The following is a 21,086-nucleotide window of genomic DNA, read 5'->3' as shown; positions in this document are numbered from 1 at the left end:
CGCCTGCAGATAGCAACATTTTGGTGTCCTTTGGGAAAATATTTAGAAAGAAGACAAAAGTACACACAGTTGTACAACTATTATCTTTATGATCTTTTTTTTGTTAGTTTCTCTGTTACTGTGTGTGGCCAATTAAGCGACTTTTGGCCATACCTGGCTGGTGACATTTAGCGACTTTCTGGTTGATGTTAAGATTAATAATAGCAACAGTTCTCTTCATCTTAATGCAATTTATTGTGTCTGTCTCTCCACATTTTGCCATTAGGTACTTTGAGCTCTTGTTGGTCAGTCACTCTAAGGTACATTGTTGCTGCCATCATAGCTAGCAAGCTGCCTGCAGATAGCGACATTTTGGTGTCCTTTGAGAAATATTAAGAAAGAAGACAAAAGTACAAGACATTGTACGATTACTATCTTTTTAAAATTATTTGTTTCACTGTGTGATTGACCGACTTTGCCGCTAGATTTCGCGTCTTTTGGCCATACCTGGCTAGCGACTAAAAACATCATTTAGCGACTTTTTGGTTGTGAAGATAAGTGGTAAAAGCAGATCTTCCTGTTGGTCTTCCCACATTTTGCCATTTGGTACTTTGCACTCTTCTTGGTCACTCCAAGGCATTTGTCCCTGCCTTCAGCTAGTCACTTGGCTCTTTTCGAATATATTTCACTGTAATTGGCTCTCTCTCTCTCTTTCTCCTCAGTACAAATCAGCCTGTTCCCTTGCCATTCATCACTGACCACTCTGCTCTCCTGTCTGTCAGACATTATTGCTGCTTGCAGATAGCTTGGGGTCCTTAGAGAAAATATCAGAAGAGAAAAGTACACAATTATCTTAATTATCTTTTTTATTCAGTCAGTCCTTCAGTGAGTCCCAGTGTGTTGGCGATTAAGCAACGTTGGCATTCAATTAGCGACTTTTGGCCATACATGGCTGGCGACTCAAAAAACTAGAAAAAAAGTACAAAAAGTTGTACAATTAATATCTTTATTATCCTTAATTCCCCTGAATCCTAGAGTGTGTTGCAATTAAGCAACTTTGCTGCTAGGTTTAGCGACTCTTGTTTTGGGCATACCTGGCTAGCGACTACAAACATTATTCAGCAACTTTTTGGCTGTTAAGATTAACGTTAATAAATTAAATCCTAATACAATTTATTGTGTTGGTCTCGCCATCTTGCTATTAGGTACTTTGAATTCTTGTTGGTCTCTGCTAAGGTATCTGGCTGTTGTCTTTGCCTTCAGTTAGTCACTTGGCTCTGGAATATATTTAACTGTACTTGGCTCTCTCTTTCTCCTCAGTACAAATCAGTCTGTTCCCTTGCCATTTAGACATTTTCTTGATTGGATCATCACTGACCACTCTGCTCTCCTGCTGTCTATCAGACATTGTTGCTCCCATCATAGCTAGCAAGCTGCCTTGGTGTCCTTTGTGAAAATATTTAGATAGAAGACTAAAGTGCACAAAGGTGTACAATTATTATCTTTTCAAAATATTTGTTTCACTGTCAGTGTGATTGACCGACTTTGCCGCTAGATTTCGCGTCTTTTGGCCATACCTGGCTAGCGACTGAAAACATCATTTAGCAACTTTTTGGTTGTGAAGATAAGAGGTAAAAGCAGATCTGCCTGTTGGTCTTTCCACATTTTGCCATTTGGTACTTTGCACTCTTGTTGGTCACTCCAAGGCATTTGTCCCTGCCTTCAGCTAGTCACTTGGCTCTTTTGGAATATATTTCACTGTAATTGGCTCTCTCTCTCTTTCTCCTCAGTACAAATCAGTCTGTTCCCTTGCCATTTAGACATTTTCTTGATTCGATCATCACTGACCACTCTGCTCTCCTGCTGTCTATCAGACGAATCAGTTGATTCTCTGCTCTCAATTGTCTATGCTAGTAAGCTGTTATTCTCTGCTTTGGAGTGTTGATGCTGGGTTGCTAGTTTTCTAAATCACCTCACACACTTGAAGGAAGCAGCACCGATCATAAACACACAAACAAACTCACACACACACACACACACACACACACACACACACACACACACACACACATAGTTGGTTTATCTGTTGTGATAGGCAAAGAGCCAATGTGCAAAGAAAGAAGGGAAATATGGATCATAAACGTTTAAGTGGAGGAGCTAGAAAAAAAATTCAGCAAGAAAAGAAAAAAAAGGAATCAGTTTTACTTGAGAGTGTTCCAAATATCTCCAGCTTCTTCAGTACAAAGACATCTGCTGAAAGCAATTCTATAAATGCTACTGCAAATTCAGCTAAGGTTAGCAATGCACCTGAGCTAGCATGTAGCTCCCAAGATCCTGAGACCACTACAAGTGTAGACACTGAACCAAATGCTTCTGATGCTTATGATTCAACCAATTCAGCAGTAGCCAGTTGCTCGGATGAATGTGAGGTCACTGCACCTCTGGACAGCATAGAAAATGAGCTGAATCTTTCTTCAACACCATCTACAGTGACAACTCTACCTAGTGATCCCGCTAAATGGGCTGAGACCCTCACTGAGTCAATGAAGGAAGTTCTTATTCAAAGAGGTGCAAAATCATTTCACAACCGTCACAGCCATTATCCAGCTTCTGTGAGGAACAGTGGGCTAGGAGGCAAAACCCGATGCCTAAACAATGAACATTTTACTTCACACTTGCCCAATGGACAACGAGTACAAAGAGAGTGGCTGATGTACTCTCCCTCTACTGGTAATGTTTACTGCTTTGCATGCAAACTGTTTTCCCCAAAAACGCATTCTTTTGTGACAGGCTATTGTGATTGGAAACACTCAGAAAGATTTGGTGAACATGAGCGAAGTGCTGAGCACATAACCTGCATGCAAGCAGTCTTGAACCGCGCCAAAGGTGCCACAGTTGATGCAGACCTGTTCAAACAGTTTCAGGCAGAGAGCAGCTATTGGAGGCAGGTGTTACAAAGAGTTGTTGCAGTCATTAAATTCCTTGCAGAAAGGGGCCTTGCATTTAGGGGTAAAAATGAATCGTTAGGGTCTCCTCTCAATGGGAACTACCTTGGTATTCTGGAGGTCCTGGCTGAATTTGATCCCTTTCTAAAGGATCACATCAGAAAGTTTGGGCAGATGGGTCGAGGTAATACCTCATATCTGTCCTCCACCATTTGTGAGGAATTCATTGAATTGATGGGTGCAAAAACCAAACAGGCTATAGCAGATGAACTGCAAGCAAGCAAATACTACTCTATCATTGTGGATTCAACCCCAGATTTATCTCATGTGGACCAATTGACATTCATATTCCGTTTTGTTAGCAAAGAGGGCAGTGTTGTTGAACGCTTTGTGGGTTTTGAGCCCATTACTAGCCATACAGGTGAAAGTTTGGCTAACTGTGTCATGTCTGTGTTGGAAAATCTAGGGTTAGAGCTGTCAAATTGCAGGGGGCAGGCTTATGATAATGCCAGCAACATGTCAGGGAGGTATAATGGGTTGCAGGCTCACTTAAAGAAAAGCAACCCATTAATACACTATATTCCATGTGCAGCTCACTCTTTGAATTTGGTGGGAGTCAACAGCATTGACAGATGTGGAAATGAAGTCTCTAAGTATTTTGACTTGATTCAGTCTATTTACAACTTCACAACTGCATCCACACACCGATGGGACAGGGTATTTGGCAATTCCAACATAGATCTCACACTTAAAGCTTTATCCAACACGCGTTGGAGTTGCCGTGCAGAATCTACCAAAGCACTGTGGCAGAACTACAGTAAAATAAAAGCAGCACTACAGGTTATTTCCACTGATGACACAGAGAAACGAGACACACGAACTGAAGCTGACAGTCTAGTGCGGAAGCTGGATTCACTTGAGATGGCCTTCATGGCAGGCTTTTGGGACACTGTTCTGTCCAGATTTCAGGCCACAAGTCTGCAACTTCAAAAAGCAGACATGGACCTTGGTACAGCAGTTAGATTGCTGGAATCTCTGCGCACCTTTGTTCTCTCCCAAAGAGATCTATTTGATCATTTTGAGCAGAAAGCCTTAAACATGTTGGGTGGCACCCCATCTTACAGGGCTGAACGGACGAGGAAACGTAAAAAGTTTGCTGATGAATCAGCATCCCCAGATGTTGTGCTTGAGGGAAGGCAACTGTTTCAAATAGAGACATTTATTGCCTCTATTGATCAACTGAGTTCAAGCCTTAATCACCGTCTGGAGGCCTACAAACATCTGAACAATTTGTTCAGTGTCCTTTTCTCTTTGGATACAGAGTCCAATGCTTCAGTCCTTCACAAGGCCAAGATTCTCACTGAATCATACCCATCTGACCTCAATGAAAGTCTTGGACAGGAGCTTATACAGTTCAAATCTTTTATACAGCTCAACAACACTGATGAGGAGAGGACCCCTTCAGGACTGCTCAAAACAATAATACATTTTGGACTACAGCCTACGTTTCCTAATACATACATTGCGCTACAGATTTTTCTCACTCTACCGGTCAGTAACTGTGAGGGAGAACGCTCATTCTCTCTTTTGTCAAGAGTAAAAAATGAGCTGCGCACAAGAATGACTCAGAAAAGATTAAATGCGTTATCTCTAATGGCAATTGAGAGTGAGCTGACAAGAGAGTTGGACTTCAATGATGTGGTGGATGATTTTGCAAAATTGAAAGCACGAAAGAAACCCCTTGCTTAAAGGTGCACTGTGTAAGATTTTTAGGTTATTTCCAGAATTCACCCATTCACTAATGTTAGGCTACCTGTTTTCATGAATACTTACCACCACCATAAAATTCTAAGTATCCATTATGACTTGGAGAATTGCACTTTTGCCATTTCTGGGAAGTGTCACCTGGATTGTGAAGATAGGATTGACTTTAGGCAGAAGCTTGGTGCTTTCTCTGGCAAACTGAACCTCAAGCTTCATTCTCTGCAGCTTTGCATTCTTGTGCAGACTTTCATCCACAAGGAACTTTTCAACTTCCCCACTATCGTGAAGGGGCCATCAAAAGATTTCAGTGTGTCCAGCATGTCTAGTCTCTTACTCTCCTTTCTTTGAGCCATCTCTTGTTTCTCATCTGCCCTACTCTCGAATTTTGCCTTCATGAATTTACTCCAGTTGAGTTCAACCTCCCTTTTTGCTTGTGCTGCTGCCTTGAAACCTCTGAAGCTCCTGGCTCTTCTGTAAAATTATTGACCTATTGACTGCGTTCAGTGTGCCCAACTTCTTCAGTTTGTAGTCCACCTTGCCACATTGTCTCTCCATCCCAATGTTGTGCACAGGGGTGCCATCAATGTTACTAGCCTGTTCACTGACAGGGTCCATTGGGAAGGTCTCCTCATCCATCCTCTGCCTGGCCAGGACAGTCTTCAGATGGGGCAGCATGAGATCTGTCAGCTGCTTCACTTCATCCAAGTATTCGGCAGCCACGTCTGACACTGAGTTCAGGACATGTCCAGTGCCTGTCCAGCCACTATAGCATTCTTGGAAATGGGCTATCTTGACCTGCATGCAGCCCTTGTACCATGAACTGGCCTACACCTTTCTTTGTGGTGCTCTCCGATGCATGTTATCATTTTACCTTTCTCCTTCTCCTCAAGCTTAACCACAAATAGATACAGACTTTGAGCCTCAATTTGCTGCACAGCTTCCGTTATGCCAATGTGTTTTCCTAAGATATTATTTTATTTTTAATGATAGAAGGGAGGAAAAGGGGGCAAAAATCATGTCCGATTTAGTTTTTTGGGTGGGTTGGGGGGTTTATTTCATGATAGCTACCAACTTCCAATACATAATATCTCTCAAATGACCCAATGCACCATCACTGAAGTGGGCGTAATCATTTTCAAAAATGTTTATTTTTAGGCCATTTATCCCCTCCCCCTGTGTCTGTGTGAAACCTGTGCTTGTCAGTGTCTGTGTGGTATACCTAATAGTGTGTGTGCAGTATGTGCACTCTTCTGTACAGTACAGTGTGCATGTCTGTTCACAGTATACAGTATTTCTTGCATAGTGCGTGCGTGTGTGTGCGCCCACACGCGCGGGGGGTTGAGGGGCCAAGACCATGTCAGGCCCAGGGGGCCAAAATTTCTTAATCCGCCCCTGGGGAGGTATGTCAGGCTAATGCTGGAAACGTTGTTGTAAGATTATGAAAGAAGCCGTCAAAAAAAGAGAGGCCCTTTTTTCGTGCCATCACCTATTGTCTGCTTACAACAATATTTGTTACATCTCCTTCCCAAAGATTGTCTCATTTAAGGCTGCAGCTAACGATTATTTTTCTATCGATTAATCTATAGATTATTTTTTCGATTAATTGGTTAATCTATAGATTATTATTTTCGATTAATCTATAGATTATTTGTCCTTTTACCGATTATTTTTTTTATTCAAAATGAAGATGAAAAAATAAATGTAGGCCCGTTTTTTCAAAAGGCATGGCTTTTATTTACAAAAAAAAAGAAGTATGGCCACTCAGTCAATATTGACAACAACATGACTAAATATTCTGTAACAATGTAAACATTTAAAACTTTTAACATTTAACAAAATTAAAAGTAGCTTATTTGCTTTTTAATGTGCAAATATAAAAGTCAACATCCAGTGCAAATCTTAATATTCTGCAATAGTATAAGCATTTCAAAAGTAAAAGTATTGCTTATTTTGCTTTAAAATGTGCAAAAATAAAGATAAACATCCAATACAAAAAAGTGCAAAACGAAATATTCTGTAACAACAGTGTAAACATTTCAACAAAAGTGAAAGTATTGCTTATTTGCTAAAATGTGCAAAAATAAAGATAAACATCCAATACAAAAAAGTGCCAATCTAAATATTCTGGAGCACTGTAAACATTAAGTATTGCTTTTAAAATGTGCAAAATAAACATCCAGTCCAACACAGTACACAATAACCAATTCTACTCATTCCAGTGAGTGTCTAACAGTTGTAATGAAGAAAGGTTAGCATGTCTACATGCTTTGGTTCTTTTCTTGTTTACAATATTCCCAGCAGCTGAAAATAGGTGCTCAGAAGGGGTCGATGTGGCTGGAACTGAGAGCTAATTAGCCTTCACCTCAAGCCAGGATTGCGAGTGAGCTGAGCTGCAGTTTAAGTTTCTAGAAGGTCAACGGGCTCATAGTGATGTTACTAGTAGTTGACTGGGAGGTGTTTATTATCATTTGGGGAGAGTCCGCTGCCTGATGCTCACCTGCTAAACACCTATCTGCGCCACGCTGAAGCGCTGACTACATGCGCTCTGAATACGCACTGCTGATTGGCTGATAATTCTTCGTGTGTACCAATCAGATGGTTGTGTGGGTGGGACAATGCTGCGTGTGTACCAATCAGATGGTTGTGTGGGTGGGACAATGCTGCGTGCTGAGACAGAGGCAGACGGAGCAAAGCAGCTTGTTAAGACTTTAGCTTTAGCTTAGAAACTCGTTCGGTACACCCCCGTACCGAACCGAAAGCCCCGTACCGAAACGGTTCAATACAAAACACGTACCGTTACACCCCTAGCAGATACAAATGACACATTCATGTTTTTGTGTAATGATGACAACGTATGCTCGCGCGGACGATTGACTAGTTGATGGTTTTCTTTTCAAATGTTCGTTCATAGCCGTTGTGCTGCTATGATAGGCCATTTCCGCTCGACACAGTGTGCATACAACAACATTATTAGGCCGTTTATTGAAATACTCCCACACTTTTGACCACTTTTGGCATGCTTTTCCCCCCTCGCTCGCACCGCTCGCATCGTCTTCTTTGATCGTCTGCTTTGCGCTTCGCCATGACGGTAGTGTGACGTCATTATGCGACGCGTCGACGCACAAAAACGGCGTCGACGTATTTACGTAACCGATGACGTCGACTATGTCGACGCGTCGTTTCAGCCTTAGTCTCATTCCACGAAAAGAGTGTCCACTAATGAGTTGTTTTACCACTTCGTAGGCGAAAGACCTATTGTTATGCAGCCGGGCCACAACGACTACAATATATTGTGACCACCCCCAGGGGACACACAAATAGAACTAAAGAAGCCTTTTGGATGAAAGGTGAAACAACTTTAACTAACAAAAAGAGTCCAGTTGAATCTACACACATGTTGAATGAATGAATATATTATTGTGTAAAACGCACAAATGCAGTCAATACCAGATTAAAAAAAGGAGTCATACCTGAGCCAGGAAGGTAACAGGTGGCGTGCATTTTACCGATGAAAAGCTCCAGGCCAATAATAGCATAGATGATGATGACAAACAAGACCAGGAGAGCAATATGAAGGAGAGGGACCATGGCTTTAATGATGGAGTTCAACACCACTTGTAAACCTAAGCAAGGAGGAATATATATACATAATTAACATAGGGTTTATTTTGTGGCTGTAAAAGTGCAATGTATCACACTTAAAGGTGACATTTTTACTACTTTTGCTACATGGGAGGGGCATAAAATTTGAAACATCTCCCAGTATAATTGAGTCAGTTTTAAACTGAATTGATCTCATTAAATTGTGCAGACATACGTAATATTAAGGACAATGAGTGCACATTAAAGACGATTTATTGATATTACCAACATAATCATAACTTTTTATAGTACTTAGCACACAGGGGGCCTTGTCCTCTGAGTGCTTTTTCTAATGATGTGTAAAAAAAAAAAACATCCTTCAGGGTAAAAAGTATGCTAACATCATGTGTTATCTTGCTGTGTGTCTTGGAGAAGGGCTGTGACCATTTCTGGAAAAAAAAAGAAAAGAAAAAAGCTTCTAATGAAACGGCGCGTTACTTACTGGGTACTCCTGAGACCAACCGCAAGGGTCGCAGCACACGGAAGGCTCGGAGGGCTTTAACGTCAAATCCGCCGGGTTTACCACCATGTCCATGCATGGTTGAGTGGTCTTCCTCTCCTTCAGCCTCTGCCTTCTCATCTTTGGTCAGAATCTCTAAGACAACACTGAAGAGTCTGCCAGTAAGAACAAAAAAAAGAGGCTCACAGTTTAATAGACATTGACACAACTCATCTGCACAAACAGGAAATAAGAGACATGATTAGGGTAACAAGCGATAAAAAAATGTTGACATGAAACCTGCATATAATTTAGAGTAGTCAGTGTTTAGCTTGTAGAGCACATTTACTAAAGTTAAAGTTAAAGTACCAATGATTGTCACACAAAATTATTCTCTGCATTTGACCCATCACCCTTGATCAACCCCTGGGAGGTGAGGGGAGCAGTGGGCAGCAGCGGTGGCCGCGCCCGGGAATCATTTTTGGTGATTTAACCTCCGATTCCAACCCTTGATGCTGAGTGCCAAGCAGGGAGGTAATGGGTCCCATTTTTATAGTCATTGGTATGACAGGGTTTGAACTCACAACCTACCGATCTCAGGGCGGACACTCTAACCCAGGGGTCACCAACCTTTTTGAAACCAAGGGCTACTTCTTGGGTACTGATTAATGCGAAGGGCTACCAGTTAGATACACACTTAAATAAATTGCCAGAAGTAGCCAATTTGCTCAATTTACCTTTAACTCTGTTATTATTAATAATTAATGATGTTTATCTTTGTGGAAACACTGATCATCTTAATGATTTCTCACAATAAATATATATAGAAACAGATAAATATCAATAAGCAACACTTTATTTTTATATTTTCTCTAAGTGCACATTTTTCAAATTGAACATTTTCAAATGATCACTTCTAAGACAGTCTTGTGAAATCACAATATCCCATTTTAACTAGCTAGCCACTAACATTTTTTAACAAATCATGAATTACTTTGCACCATGTTTGTACAAATAATAACTCATGTAAAATACAAAAGTAAACTCTCACATTTTTAAATCATGTCACACTTTGAACTGGACACCAAATCTGTTATCTGTTTCTTTGTCAGTTAGTGGGAAGCCTGGCATTGCACGCTGTTAACTAGTGTGTTGTACTCTGGTGTGTAACTTGACACTGCAACTCTGAGTGAGTCTTGCAGATGTGCATCAGTGAGGCGTGTTCTGTGTTTGTTCTTGATGAAGTTCATGTCAGAAAAGGCTGATTCACAAAGATAAGATTTTTCCTCATAGTTTGCGGAACCTTCTTAATCTTTAGGACATATTTTCACAGCAATCTGGCCTTAAGCTTAATTATGATAAATGTAAAATGTTAAAGATCGGAGATCTAAAGGGAACGTCCTTTCGAATGGAATGCAAAGTGCCTGTTTTGTGGACAGATGGACCAGTTAACATACTTGGTGTTGTTGTCCCAGAAAATCTGGAAGATCTAGGCTCAGTAAATTATGATAATCGACTAAGAAAGCTGGACAAAATTATGCAATTATGGAAAGGGAAATCCCTAACCTTGTATGGTAAAATGTCTATTGCCAACTCGTTAATTATTCCTCAATTTATTTATTTGTTTTTGTCATTACCAGCTCCATCACAAAACTTTTTTAAGATTTATGAGCGGAGGGTCTTCGATTTTGTCTGGAACGGCAAACCAGAAAAGATTAAAAGAAAGGTTTTGTACAAAGAGTATGAATATGGGGGCCTGAAACTTCTCAACCTTGAAGCTATGTGTCTGTCTTTAAAAGCATCAATTGTTCCAAAGATGTATTTAAACATTGAGTGGTACACAAATGTCCTGTTGGACAAAAAACATGTACTGTATCAAAAGAAATTGTATCCTTTTTTACAAGTGATCCCCTCCCAGAGAGTCTGCTGGGAAACAACATAAAGGAAACAATCCACTCATAGTGGTGTTTTAAATTTTATGTGCCAGAAAAAAGAGACGATATTTTGCAGCAGTTAATATGGATGAACTCTAATATTGTAATAGATGGAAAGCCTTTCTTTTGGAAAAATATGTTTGAAAGAGGAATCATTTTTGTCAATGATATTATCAATGAGAATGGTAAAATTATGAAGTATGATGAATTTAGAGGCCTACTGAAATGAATTTTTTTTATTTAAACGGGGATAGCAGATCTATTCTATGTATCATACTTGATCATTTCGCGATATTGCCATATTTTTGCTGAAAGGATTTAGTATAGAACGACGATAAAGATTGCAACTTTTGGTATCTGATAAAAGGAAAGGCTTGCCCCTACCGGAAGTAGCGTGACGTAGTCAGTTGAACATATACGCAAAGTTCCCTATTGTTTACAATGATGGCCGCATGAAGTGAGAGAGATTCGGACCGAGAAAGCGACAATTTCCCCATTAATTTGAGCGAGGATGAAAGATTTGTGGATGAGTAAAGTGCAAGTGAAGGACTAGTGGGGAGTTGAAGCTATTCAGATAGGGAAGATGCTGTGAGAGCCGGGGGTGACCTGATATTCAGCTGGGAATGACTACAACAGTAAATAAACACAAGACATATATATACTCTATTAGCCACAACACAACCAGGCTTATATTTAACATGCCACAAATTAATCCTGCATAAAAACACCTGCTTGTTTGTTATGCTAGCTCCTAGCTCCTCTGCTAGCTCCTAGCTCCATAGAACACGCCAATACAATTCAAACACCTGATCAACACACACAATCACTCAGCCCAAAAGACCGTTCACCTAACCCAAGGTTCATAAAGCTTATATATTTTTAAAAAGTTACGTAAGTGACGCGCACGTACGGTACGGTACGTGTTATGCTAGCTCCTAGCTCCTATGCTAGCTCCTAGCTCCATAGAACACGCCAATACAATTCAAACACCTGATCAACACACACAATCACTCAGCCCAAAAGACCGTTCACCTAACCCAAGGTTCATAAAGCTTATATATTTTTAAAAAGTTACGTACGTGACGCGCACGTACGGTACGGTACGTGTTATGCTAGCTCCTAGCTCCTATGCTAGCTCCTAGCTCCATAGAACATGCCAATACAATTCAAACACCTGATCAACACACACAATCACTCAGCCCAAAAGACCGTTCACCTAACCCAAGGTTCATAAAGCTTATATATTTTAAAAAAGTTACGTACATACGCAAAAAAAAGTTGCGCACATACGGTCAAGCGATCAAATGTTTAGAAGCCAAAGCTGCATACTCACAGTAGCACGTCTGCGTCTTTGTCATCCAAATCAAAGTAATCCTGGTAAGAGTCTGTGTTGTCCCAGTTCTCTACAGGCGTCTGTGTATCGAAGTCAAAAGTCCTCCTGGTTAGAGTCTCTGTTATCCGAGTTCTTCCATCTTGACTGCATCTTTCGGGAATGTAAACAAAGAAGCGCCGGCTGTGTACTGTTGTGGCTGACTACGTTCGAAAAATACGTCCATTTCGCACCGACAACTTTCTTCTTTGCTTGCTCAGCTTCCTTCTCCATAATGCAATGAACATGATTGAAACAGATTCACGAACACAGATGTCCAGAATACTGTGGAATTATGAAATGAAAACAGAGCTTTTTCGTATTGGCTTCAATGTGGAAGGCATACCCGTGTTCGCCGGTCTACGTCACGCGCATACGTCATCCGCAGAGGCGTTTCGAACCGGAAGTTTAGCGGCAAATTTAAAATGTCACTTTATAAGTTAACCCGGCCGTATTGGCATGTCTTATAATGTTAAGATTTCATCATTGATATATAAACTATCAGACTGCGTGGTCGGTAGTAGTGGGTTTCAGTAGGCCTTTAGAGCTATGTATGGTGATTCTTGCTCAAGCTTTTCATTTTATCAACTAACTGGAGTAATTGGGAAAAGATGGAAACAAATAATTAATTATGGAACTACTAAATTATTAGTTTGTAAACCTCTAATAAGAAATTCTAGTTGGCAAAAAGGAACTAAAATAAATAGAAAAATATATAATTTTTATTTAATAAAGAAATCTTTGAAGGCTGCCTCATACAACACAAATGGAAAATGGGAGGACTTTTTTGACTGCCCGTTGCCATGGGATGCCATATTCAAACTAATCTATAAAAGTACTATCGATATGCAAAATCGTTATTTTCAAATTAAAATTATTTATAACTTCTTACCCACAGGGAAAATGTTAAAATTATGGAATATGACAGAGTCAGATGATTGCCGATTTTGTTGCCAGGAGCCTGAATCCACCCTGCATTTGTTTTGGTATTGTCATATTGTGTCTTTGTTTTGGGTGGAAGTTGAAAAAATGTGTTTAAGGATTGGTTTGTTTATGAAGCTTAATGTGGTTTCTGTTATTTTAGGAGAGTTCATTGACAATCATGATTTAGTCAATTTAATTATAGTACTCGGTAAAATGTTTATTTTTAAGGCCAAAAACAGATATTCACTTAGTATTACTTTCTTTAAAACATTTATTCAGTATTTTCTAATTTTAGAAAGTTACATGGTTGAAAACGATAATGATGCCAAAAAACATTAAAAAAAGGATGAGAAGTCCTCAAAGGCTTATTTTGAAAGTATAATTATGTTTATAGATTATATGATATCTGTTGTTGTGTTCCCTAATTTGAGTGACCTGGACATAATCTGGACTGTACATAAATGCTTATTTTGAAAATGTAATTTTGTTTATAAATTATATGCAATCTATTGTGTTCCCTAATTTTTTTCTGTGTACATGAATGAAGGTGTGTGTTGCTGAGTCCGACTTGGACATTATCTGGACTGGGCCTGGTTTAAAAAAACCTTTAAACAAATCTAATTTCATTGACAACCTGGGGCCGTACTTATCAAGCTTCTTAGAATGACTCCTAAGAAGTCTGCTAAGAGTTGACTTAAGAGTAAATAAAGTCTTCGCTGAAAGCTGCACTTAAAAGTTAGTTATCAAGTGTCTTACTCACACTTTCAGCGAAGTGTAGGACTGAATCTTAAGTGTCACACTCAGAGCTGAATTACGACATTACTATGTGCCGTAAACGGAATTTTAGGTGACGTCATTTCTGTGTCCATAGAAATGACCAATCACGGAAGGGAATCCGTTGTCTAAGAATAAAAAAATATCTTGGAAATATTTAAGTGGACAATGGGAGTGTATATTTTGACAATAAACTACAAAATAATACAAAACAAACTAGTCCCCGCCGGCACTCACGCTACCGCTCCCTCTCTTCTCTCGCCCACACACTCACTGACGTCACTCACCTCACGGCCACACACATACGCTACTGTCATAACATTTTCTTTCCAATTCATTAATTAGGCAACTAATTTGAAAGTGGTGTGGGTGGCTCTATATATACTAGCCCACTGCAGACACATGCAGAAATCAACAAGGAATCGAAAAGTATTAAATCTGTGACAAAAATAATATCCGCTCTGTCTAAACGATACCATTTGATCAGCTGCTCGTCATAAAAAAAAAAAAACATTGTTCCGTTCCCTGAACGTTCGCGCACGTCTCTCTCGCCTCAGTGCTATCCCCTGCTGGCAACTCCTAACCACTTAAGACACCTCTGAAGGTCTCTTAAATATCGTGGAGAGTAGGAGTGATTCTTAGACTTAAGAACGTTGATAAAAAGCTTTTATTCTTAAGTTTGAGAGTAGGACTAAATTTCGCAAATTCTCAGGACTTAAGTGTAAAATGGCACTCTAAGAAGCTTGATAAGTACGGCCCCTGGTCTGTTGAAGATAAGGCCCTTTTTAAAAAAATAAAATAAAATAAGATAAATAAATAAAAAACATTTTCTTGGATAAAAAAGAAAGTAAAACAATATAAAAATAATTACATAAAAAATAGTAATTAATGAAAATGTTAGTGGACCAGCAGCCTATACAATCATGTGTGCTTCAGGGACTGTGTCCCTTGCAGATGGGTTGTCTATGTTGTGGGAACCAGAATATTGGTAGCAGAAAGAAATAACCCCTTTTGTGTGAGTGGGTGTGGATGAGTGTGCATGGGGGAGGTTGTTTGGGTTGATGCACTGATTGAAAGTGTATCTTGTGTTTTTTCTATGTAGATTTAATTAAAAAAAAAAAAAAAAAAAAAAAAATTATTATTATTATTATTTTTTTTTTTTTAGAACAGGCCCGCGGGCGACTCATCTGGTCCTTATGGGCGACCTGGTGCCCGCGGGCACCACGTTGGTGACCCCTGCTCTAACCACTAGGCCACTGTGTACTATCCACTAGGGCTGCAACAACTAATCGATTAAATTCGATTATAAAAATAGTTGGCAATTAATTTAGTCATCGATTCGTTGGATCTATGCTATGCGCATGCGCTGCGGCTACGTCTCATGAGGTGGCAGTAAGCCAGCCAATGATGTGTCATGTGCACATAGGTGGATTAATGACCGGGCCTACCGGGCCCAGGCCCAGGGGGCCAGAGGCCCCAAGGGGCCAGGCCAACTTGGCCCCGCGGCCGCGACCCAAGCAAAACTACTTTTGCAAAAATAATAATCTTAAGCCCCAAGGGGCCAGGCCAACTTGGCCCCGCGGCCATGATCCATAGAGGGTAAGAGGCCCCAAGGGGCCAGGTCAACTTGGCCCCGCGGCCGCGACCCACAGAGGGCCAGAGGCCCCAAGGGGCCAGGCCAACATGGCCCCGCGGCCATGATCCATAGACGGTCAGAGGCCCCAAGGGGCCAGGCCAACTTGGCCCCGCGGCCACGATCCATAGAGGGTCAGAGGCCCCAGGGGGCCAGGTCAACTTGGCCCCGCGGCCACGATCCATAGACGGTCAGAGGCCCCAAGGGGCCAGGCCAACTTGGCCCCGCGGCCACGACCCACAGAAGGCCAGAGGCCCCAAAGGGCCAGGCCAACTTGGCCCCGCGGCCGCGAGCCACAGAAGGCCAGAGGCCCCAAGGGGCCAGGTCAACTTGGCCCCGCGGCCACGATCCATAGAGGGTAAGAGGCCCCAAGGGGCCAGGTCAACTTGGCCCCGCGGCCGCGACCCACAGAGGGCCTGAGGTCCTAAGGGGTCAGGCCAACTTGGCCCCGCGGCCATGATCCATAGAGGGCCAGAGGCCCCGAGGGGTCAGGCCAACTTGGCCCCGATCCATAGAGGGTCAGAGGCCCCAAGGGGCCAGGCCAACTTGGCCCCGCGGCCACGACCCACAGAGGCCCCAAGGGGCCAGGCAAAATTGGCCCCGCGGCCATGATCCACAGAGGGCCAGAGGCTCTCAATCATTATTATCAAAGCTAATTCTCAAATTGGATGGATCACACAACCTCACTCACATATTCTTTATCAATTATTAAAGGTTGTTTCTGAATTTTGATCACAGAACTTAATGCAAATATTCTTGATTGATTGACAAAGCTCATTCTCAAATTTTGATTACACAACCTTACTCTGACAAATTATCATTATCAAAAAGCTCTATCTCGAATTTGGATCACAGAATCTCACTCAAGTATTCTTAGCTGTGCCCCTCCCCCATCAAGTCTTTCATAAACCGGTCTGTTCTTTTAGAATCTCCTCATTTGGTATTTTGAACTCGTGAGAGACTGCTCAAAATTTGGTTTCCTTTCCCTCAGTTCAGACTCAGAGATAATTTGAAATCATTCAACAAGAAGTTTAACGCGCGCACACACACACACACACACACTTGAGTTGAGCATTACTTGGAAATTCTTATATTTTCCATTTTGCTGTTATTATCAGCATCTTCCCATTTTGTCCTTTTCTTTCGAGAAAGTTTACAGTCTGACATTTGTCACTGCTGTCAGTTAATAACTTTTTGGTCTTTGACCCATTTTGTCATTTTCTCGATTCGATCGTCACTGACCACTCTCTCCTGTCTGGCAGACATCGTTGCTGCCATCATAGCTAGCAAGCTGCCTGCAGCGGGTCATCCCTATGTTCCCCGTCCCTATGTTACCCGGGTCCTATGTTCCCCTCTACCGGGGAACTAAGGACCCTTTTTAAAAAAAAGGGTTCTATGTTCCCCGCTGCGGGGAACGTACAACACTTTTTCCAGAAAAGGGTTCTATGTTCCCCGCTGCTTCCAATGCGCGACTAAGTAAGACGCACGCAGACACGCATGACAGAGACGCGTTTAAGTTGTCGAAGGAAGGAAGTTCGCGTTTGAGTTGCTCTATCTGCTGCCGCACGCCCTGTGACAGGTTAGGTTTAGGGATGGTTTTGGTCAGGGCACAATTTCGCCAAAAAAGTGCTCCACAACGCCCTGTGACAGGTTAGGTTTAGGGATAGTTTTGGTCAGGGCACAATTTCGCCAAAAAAAAGTGCTCCACAACGCCCTGTGACAGGTTAGGTTTAGGGATGGTTTTGGTCAGGGCACAATTTCGCAATTTCGCCAGATACAATGCAGGGAACATAGGACCCTTTTTTAGAAAAAGGGTCCTAAGTTCCCCGGTCGCATACAAAGACCCAGGAACAACCGGGGAACATAGGACCCGGGGAACATAGGACCCGGGGAACATAGGCACGCTCCCGCCTGCAGATAGCAACATTTTGGTGTCCTTTGGGAAAATATTTAGAAAGAAGACAAAAGTACACACAGTTGTACAACTATTATCTTTATGATCTTTTTTTTGTTAGTTTCTCTGTTACTGTGTGTGGCCAATTAAGCGACTTTTGGCCATACCTGGCTGGTGACATTTAGCGACTTTCTGGTTGATGTTAAGATTAATAATAGCAACAGTTCTCTTCATCTTAATGCAATTTATTGTGTCTGTCTCTCCACATTTTGCCATTAGGTACTTTGAGCTCTTGTTGGTCAGTCACTCTAAGGTACATTGTTGCTGCCATCATAGCTAGCAAGCTGCCTGCAGATAGCGACATTTTGGTGTCCTTTGAGAAATATTAAGAAAGAAGACAAAAGTACAAGACATTGTACGATTACTATCTTTTTAAAATTATTTGTTTCACTGTGTGATTGACCGACTTTGCCGCTAGATTTCGCGTCTTTTGGCCATACCTGGCTAGCGACTAAAAACATCATTTAGCGACTTTTTGGTTGTGAAGATAAGTGGTAAAAGCAGATCTTCCTGTTGGTCTTCCCACATTTTGCCATTTGGTACTTTGCACTCTTCTTGGTCACTCCAAGGCATTTGTCCCTGCCTTCAGCTAGTCACTTGGCTCTTTTCGAATATATTTCACTGTAATTGGCTCTCTCTCTCTCTTTCTCCTCAGTACAAATCAGCCTGTTCCCTTGCCATTCATCACTGACCACTCTGCTCTCCTGTCTGTCAGACATTATTGCTGCTTGCAGATAGCTTGGGGTCCTTAGAGAAAATATCAGAAGAGAAAAGTACACAATTATCTTAATTATCTTTTTTATTCAGTCAGTCCTTCAGTGAGTCCCAGTGTGTTGGCGATTAAGCAACGTTGGCATTCAATTAGCGACTTTTGGCCATACATGGCTGGCGACTCAAAAAACTAGAAAAAAAGTACAAAAAGTTGTACAATTAATATCTTTATTATCCTTAATTCCCCTGAATCCTAGAGTGTGTTGCAATTAAGCAACTTTGCTGCTAGGTTTAGCGACTCTTGTTTTGGGCATACCTGGCTAGCGACTACAAACATTATTCAGCAACTTTTTGGCTGTTAAGATTAACGTTAATAAATTAAATCCTAATACAATTTATTGTGTTGGTCTCGCCATCTTGCTATTAGGTACTTTGAATTCTTGTTGGTCTCTGCTAAGGTATCTGGCTGTTGTCTTTGCCTTCAGTTAGTCACTTGGCTCTGGAATATATTTAACTGTACTTGGCTCTCTCTTTCTCCTCAGTACAAATCAGTCTGTTCCCTTGCCATTTAGACATTTTCTTGATTGGATCATCACTGACCACTCTGCTCTCCTGCTGTCTATCAGACATTGTTGCTCCCATCATAGCTAGCAAGCTGCCTTGGTGTCCTTTGTGAAAATATTTAGATAGAAGACTAAAGTGCACAAAGGTGTACAATTATTATCTTTTCAAAATATTTGTTTCACTGTCAGTGTGATTGACCGACTTTGCCGCTAGATTTCGCGTCTTTTGGCCATACCTGGCTAGCGACTGAAAACATCATTTAGCAACTTTTTGGTTGTGAAGATAAGAGGTAAAAGCAGATCTGCCTGTTGGTCTTTCCACATTTTGCCATTTGGTACTTTGCACTCTTGTTGGTCACTCCAAGGCATTTGTCCCTGCCTTCAGCTAGTCACTTGGCTCTTTTGGAATATATTTCACTGTAATTGGCTCTCTCTCTCTTTCTCCTCAGTACAAATCAGTCTGTTCCCTTGCCATTTAGACATTTTCTTGATTCGATCATCACTGACCACTCTGCTCTCCTGCTGTCTATCAGACGAATCAGTTGATTCTCTGCTCTCAATTGTCTATGCTAGTAAGCTGTTATTCTCTGCTTTGGAGTGTTGATGCTGGGTTGCTAGTTTTCTAAATCACCTCACACACTTGAAGGAAGCAGCACCGATCATAAACACACAAACAAACTCACACACACACACACACACACACACACACACACACACACACACACATAGTTGGTTTATCTGTTGTGATAGGCAAAGAGCCAATGTGCAAAGAAAGAAGGGAAATATGGATCATAAACGTTTAAGTGGAGGAGCTAGAAAAAAAATTCAGCAAGAAAAGAAAAAAAAGGAATCAGTTTTACTTGAGAGTGTTCCAAATATCTCCAGCTTCTTCAGTACAAAGACATCTGCTGAAAGCAATTCTATAAATGCTACTGCAAATTCAGCTAAGGTTAGCAATGCACCTGAGCTAGCATGTAGCTCCCAAGATCCTGAGACCACTACAAGTGTAGACACTGAACCAAATGCTTCTGATGCTTATGATTCAACCAATTCAGCAGTAGCCAGTTGCTCGGATGAATGTGAGGTCACTGCACCTCTGGACAGCATAGAAAATGAGCTGAATCTTTCTTCAACACCATCTACAGTGACAACTCTACCTAGTGATCCCGCTAAATGGGCTGAGACCCTCACTGAGTCAATGAAGGAAGTTCTTATTCAAAGAGGTGCAAAATCATTTCACAACCGTCACAGCCATTATCCAGCTTCTGTGAGGAACAGTGGGCTAGGAGGCAAAACCCGATGCCTAAACAATGAACATTTTACTTCACACTTGCCCAATGGACAACGAGTACAAAGAGAGTGGCTGATGTACTCTCCCTCTACTGGTAATGTTTACTGCTTTGCATGCAAACTGTTTTCCCCAAAAACGCATTCTTTTGTGACAGGCTATTGTGATTGGAAACACTCAGAAAGATTTGGTGAACATGAGCGAAGTGCTGAGCACATAACCTGCATGCAAGCAGTCTTGAACCGCGCCAAAGGTGCCACAGTTGATGCAGACCTGTTCAAACAGTTTCAGGCAGAGAGCAGCTATTGGAGGCAGGTGTTACAAAGAGTTGTTGCAGTCATTAAATTCCTTGCAGAAAGGGGCCTTGCATTTAGGGGTAAAAATGAATCGTTAGGGTCTCCTCTCAATGGGAACTACCTTGGTATTCTGGAGGTCCTGGCTGAATTTGATCCCTTTCTAAAGGATCACATCAGAAAGTTTGGGCAGATGGGTCGAGGTAATACCTCATATCTGTCCTCCACCATTTGTGAGGAATTCATTGAATTGATGGGTGCAAAAACCAAACAGGCTATAGCAGATGAACTGCAAGCAAGCAAATACTACTCTATCATTGTGGATTCAACCCCAGATTTATCTCATGTGGACCAATTGACATTCATATTCCGTTTTGTTAGCAAAGAGGGCAGTGTTGTTGAACGCTTTGTGGGTTTTGAGCCCATTACTAGCCATACAGGTGAAAGTTTGGCTAACTGTGTCATGTCTGTGTTGGAAAATCTAGGGTTAGAGCTGTCAAATTGCAGGGGGCAGGCTTATGATAATGCCAGCAACATGTCAGGGAGGTATAATGGGTTGCAGGCTCACTTAAAGAAAAGCAACCCATTAATACACTATATTCCATGTGCAGCTCACTCTTTGAATTTGGTGGGAGTCAACAGCATTGACAGATGTGGAAATGAAGTCTCTAAGTATTTTGACTTGATTCAGTCTATTTACAACTTCACAACTGCATCCACACACCGATGGGACAGGGTATTTGGCAATTCCAACATAGATCTCACACTTAAAGCTTTATCCAACACGCGTTGGAGTTGCCGTGCAGAATCTACCAAAGCACTGTGGCAGAACTACAGTAAAATAAAAGCAGCACTACAGGTTATTTCCACTGAT

General features: G+C 41.4%; 1 protein-coding gene across 7 annotated transcripts in view; it reads right to left on the bottom strand.

Annotated features, from left to right (window-relative positions):
- Positions 1-21,086, bottom strand: part of cacna1da (calcium channel, voltage-dependent, L type, alpha 1D subunit, a) — a 253,309-nt gene that overhangs the window by 115,117 nt on the left and 117,106 nt on the right. For all 7 annotated transcript variants that reach the window (XM_062052679.1, XM_062052689.1, XM_062052698.1 and 4 more), the window contains exons 5-6: positions 8,773-8,945; positions 8,159-8,311 (exon numbers count right to left, since the gene is read on the bottom strand). In XM_062052679.1, the coding sequence (XP_061908663.1) occupies positions 8,159-8,311; positions 8,773-8,945 (326 nt within the window). The remainder of the gene's footprint in view (positions 1-8,158; positions 8,312-8,772; positions 8,946-21,086) is intronic.

This window comes from Entelurus aequoreus, linkage group LG01, assembly GCF_033978785.1.
Source record: "Entelurus aequoreus isolate RoL-2023_Sb linkage group LG01, RoL_Eaeq_v1.1, whole genome shotgun sequence".
NCBI lineage: Eukaryota > Metazoa > Chordata > Actinopteri > Syngnathiformes > Syngnathidae > Entelurus > Entelurus aequoreus.
This window is presented reverse-complemented; position numbering and strand designations above follow the sequence as displayed.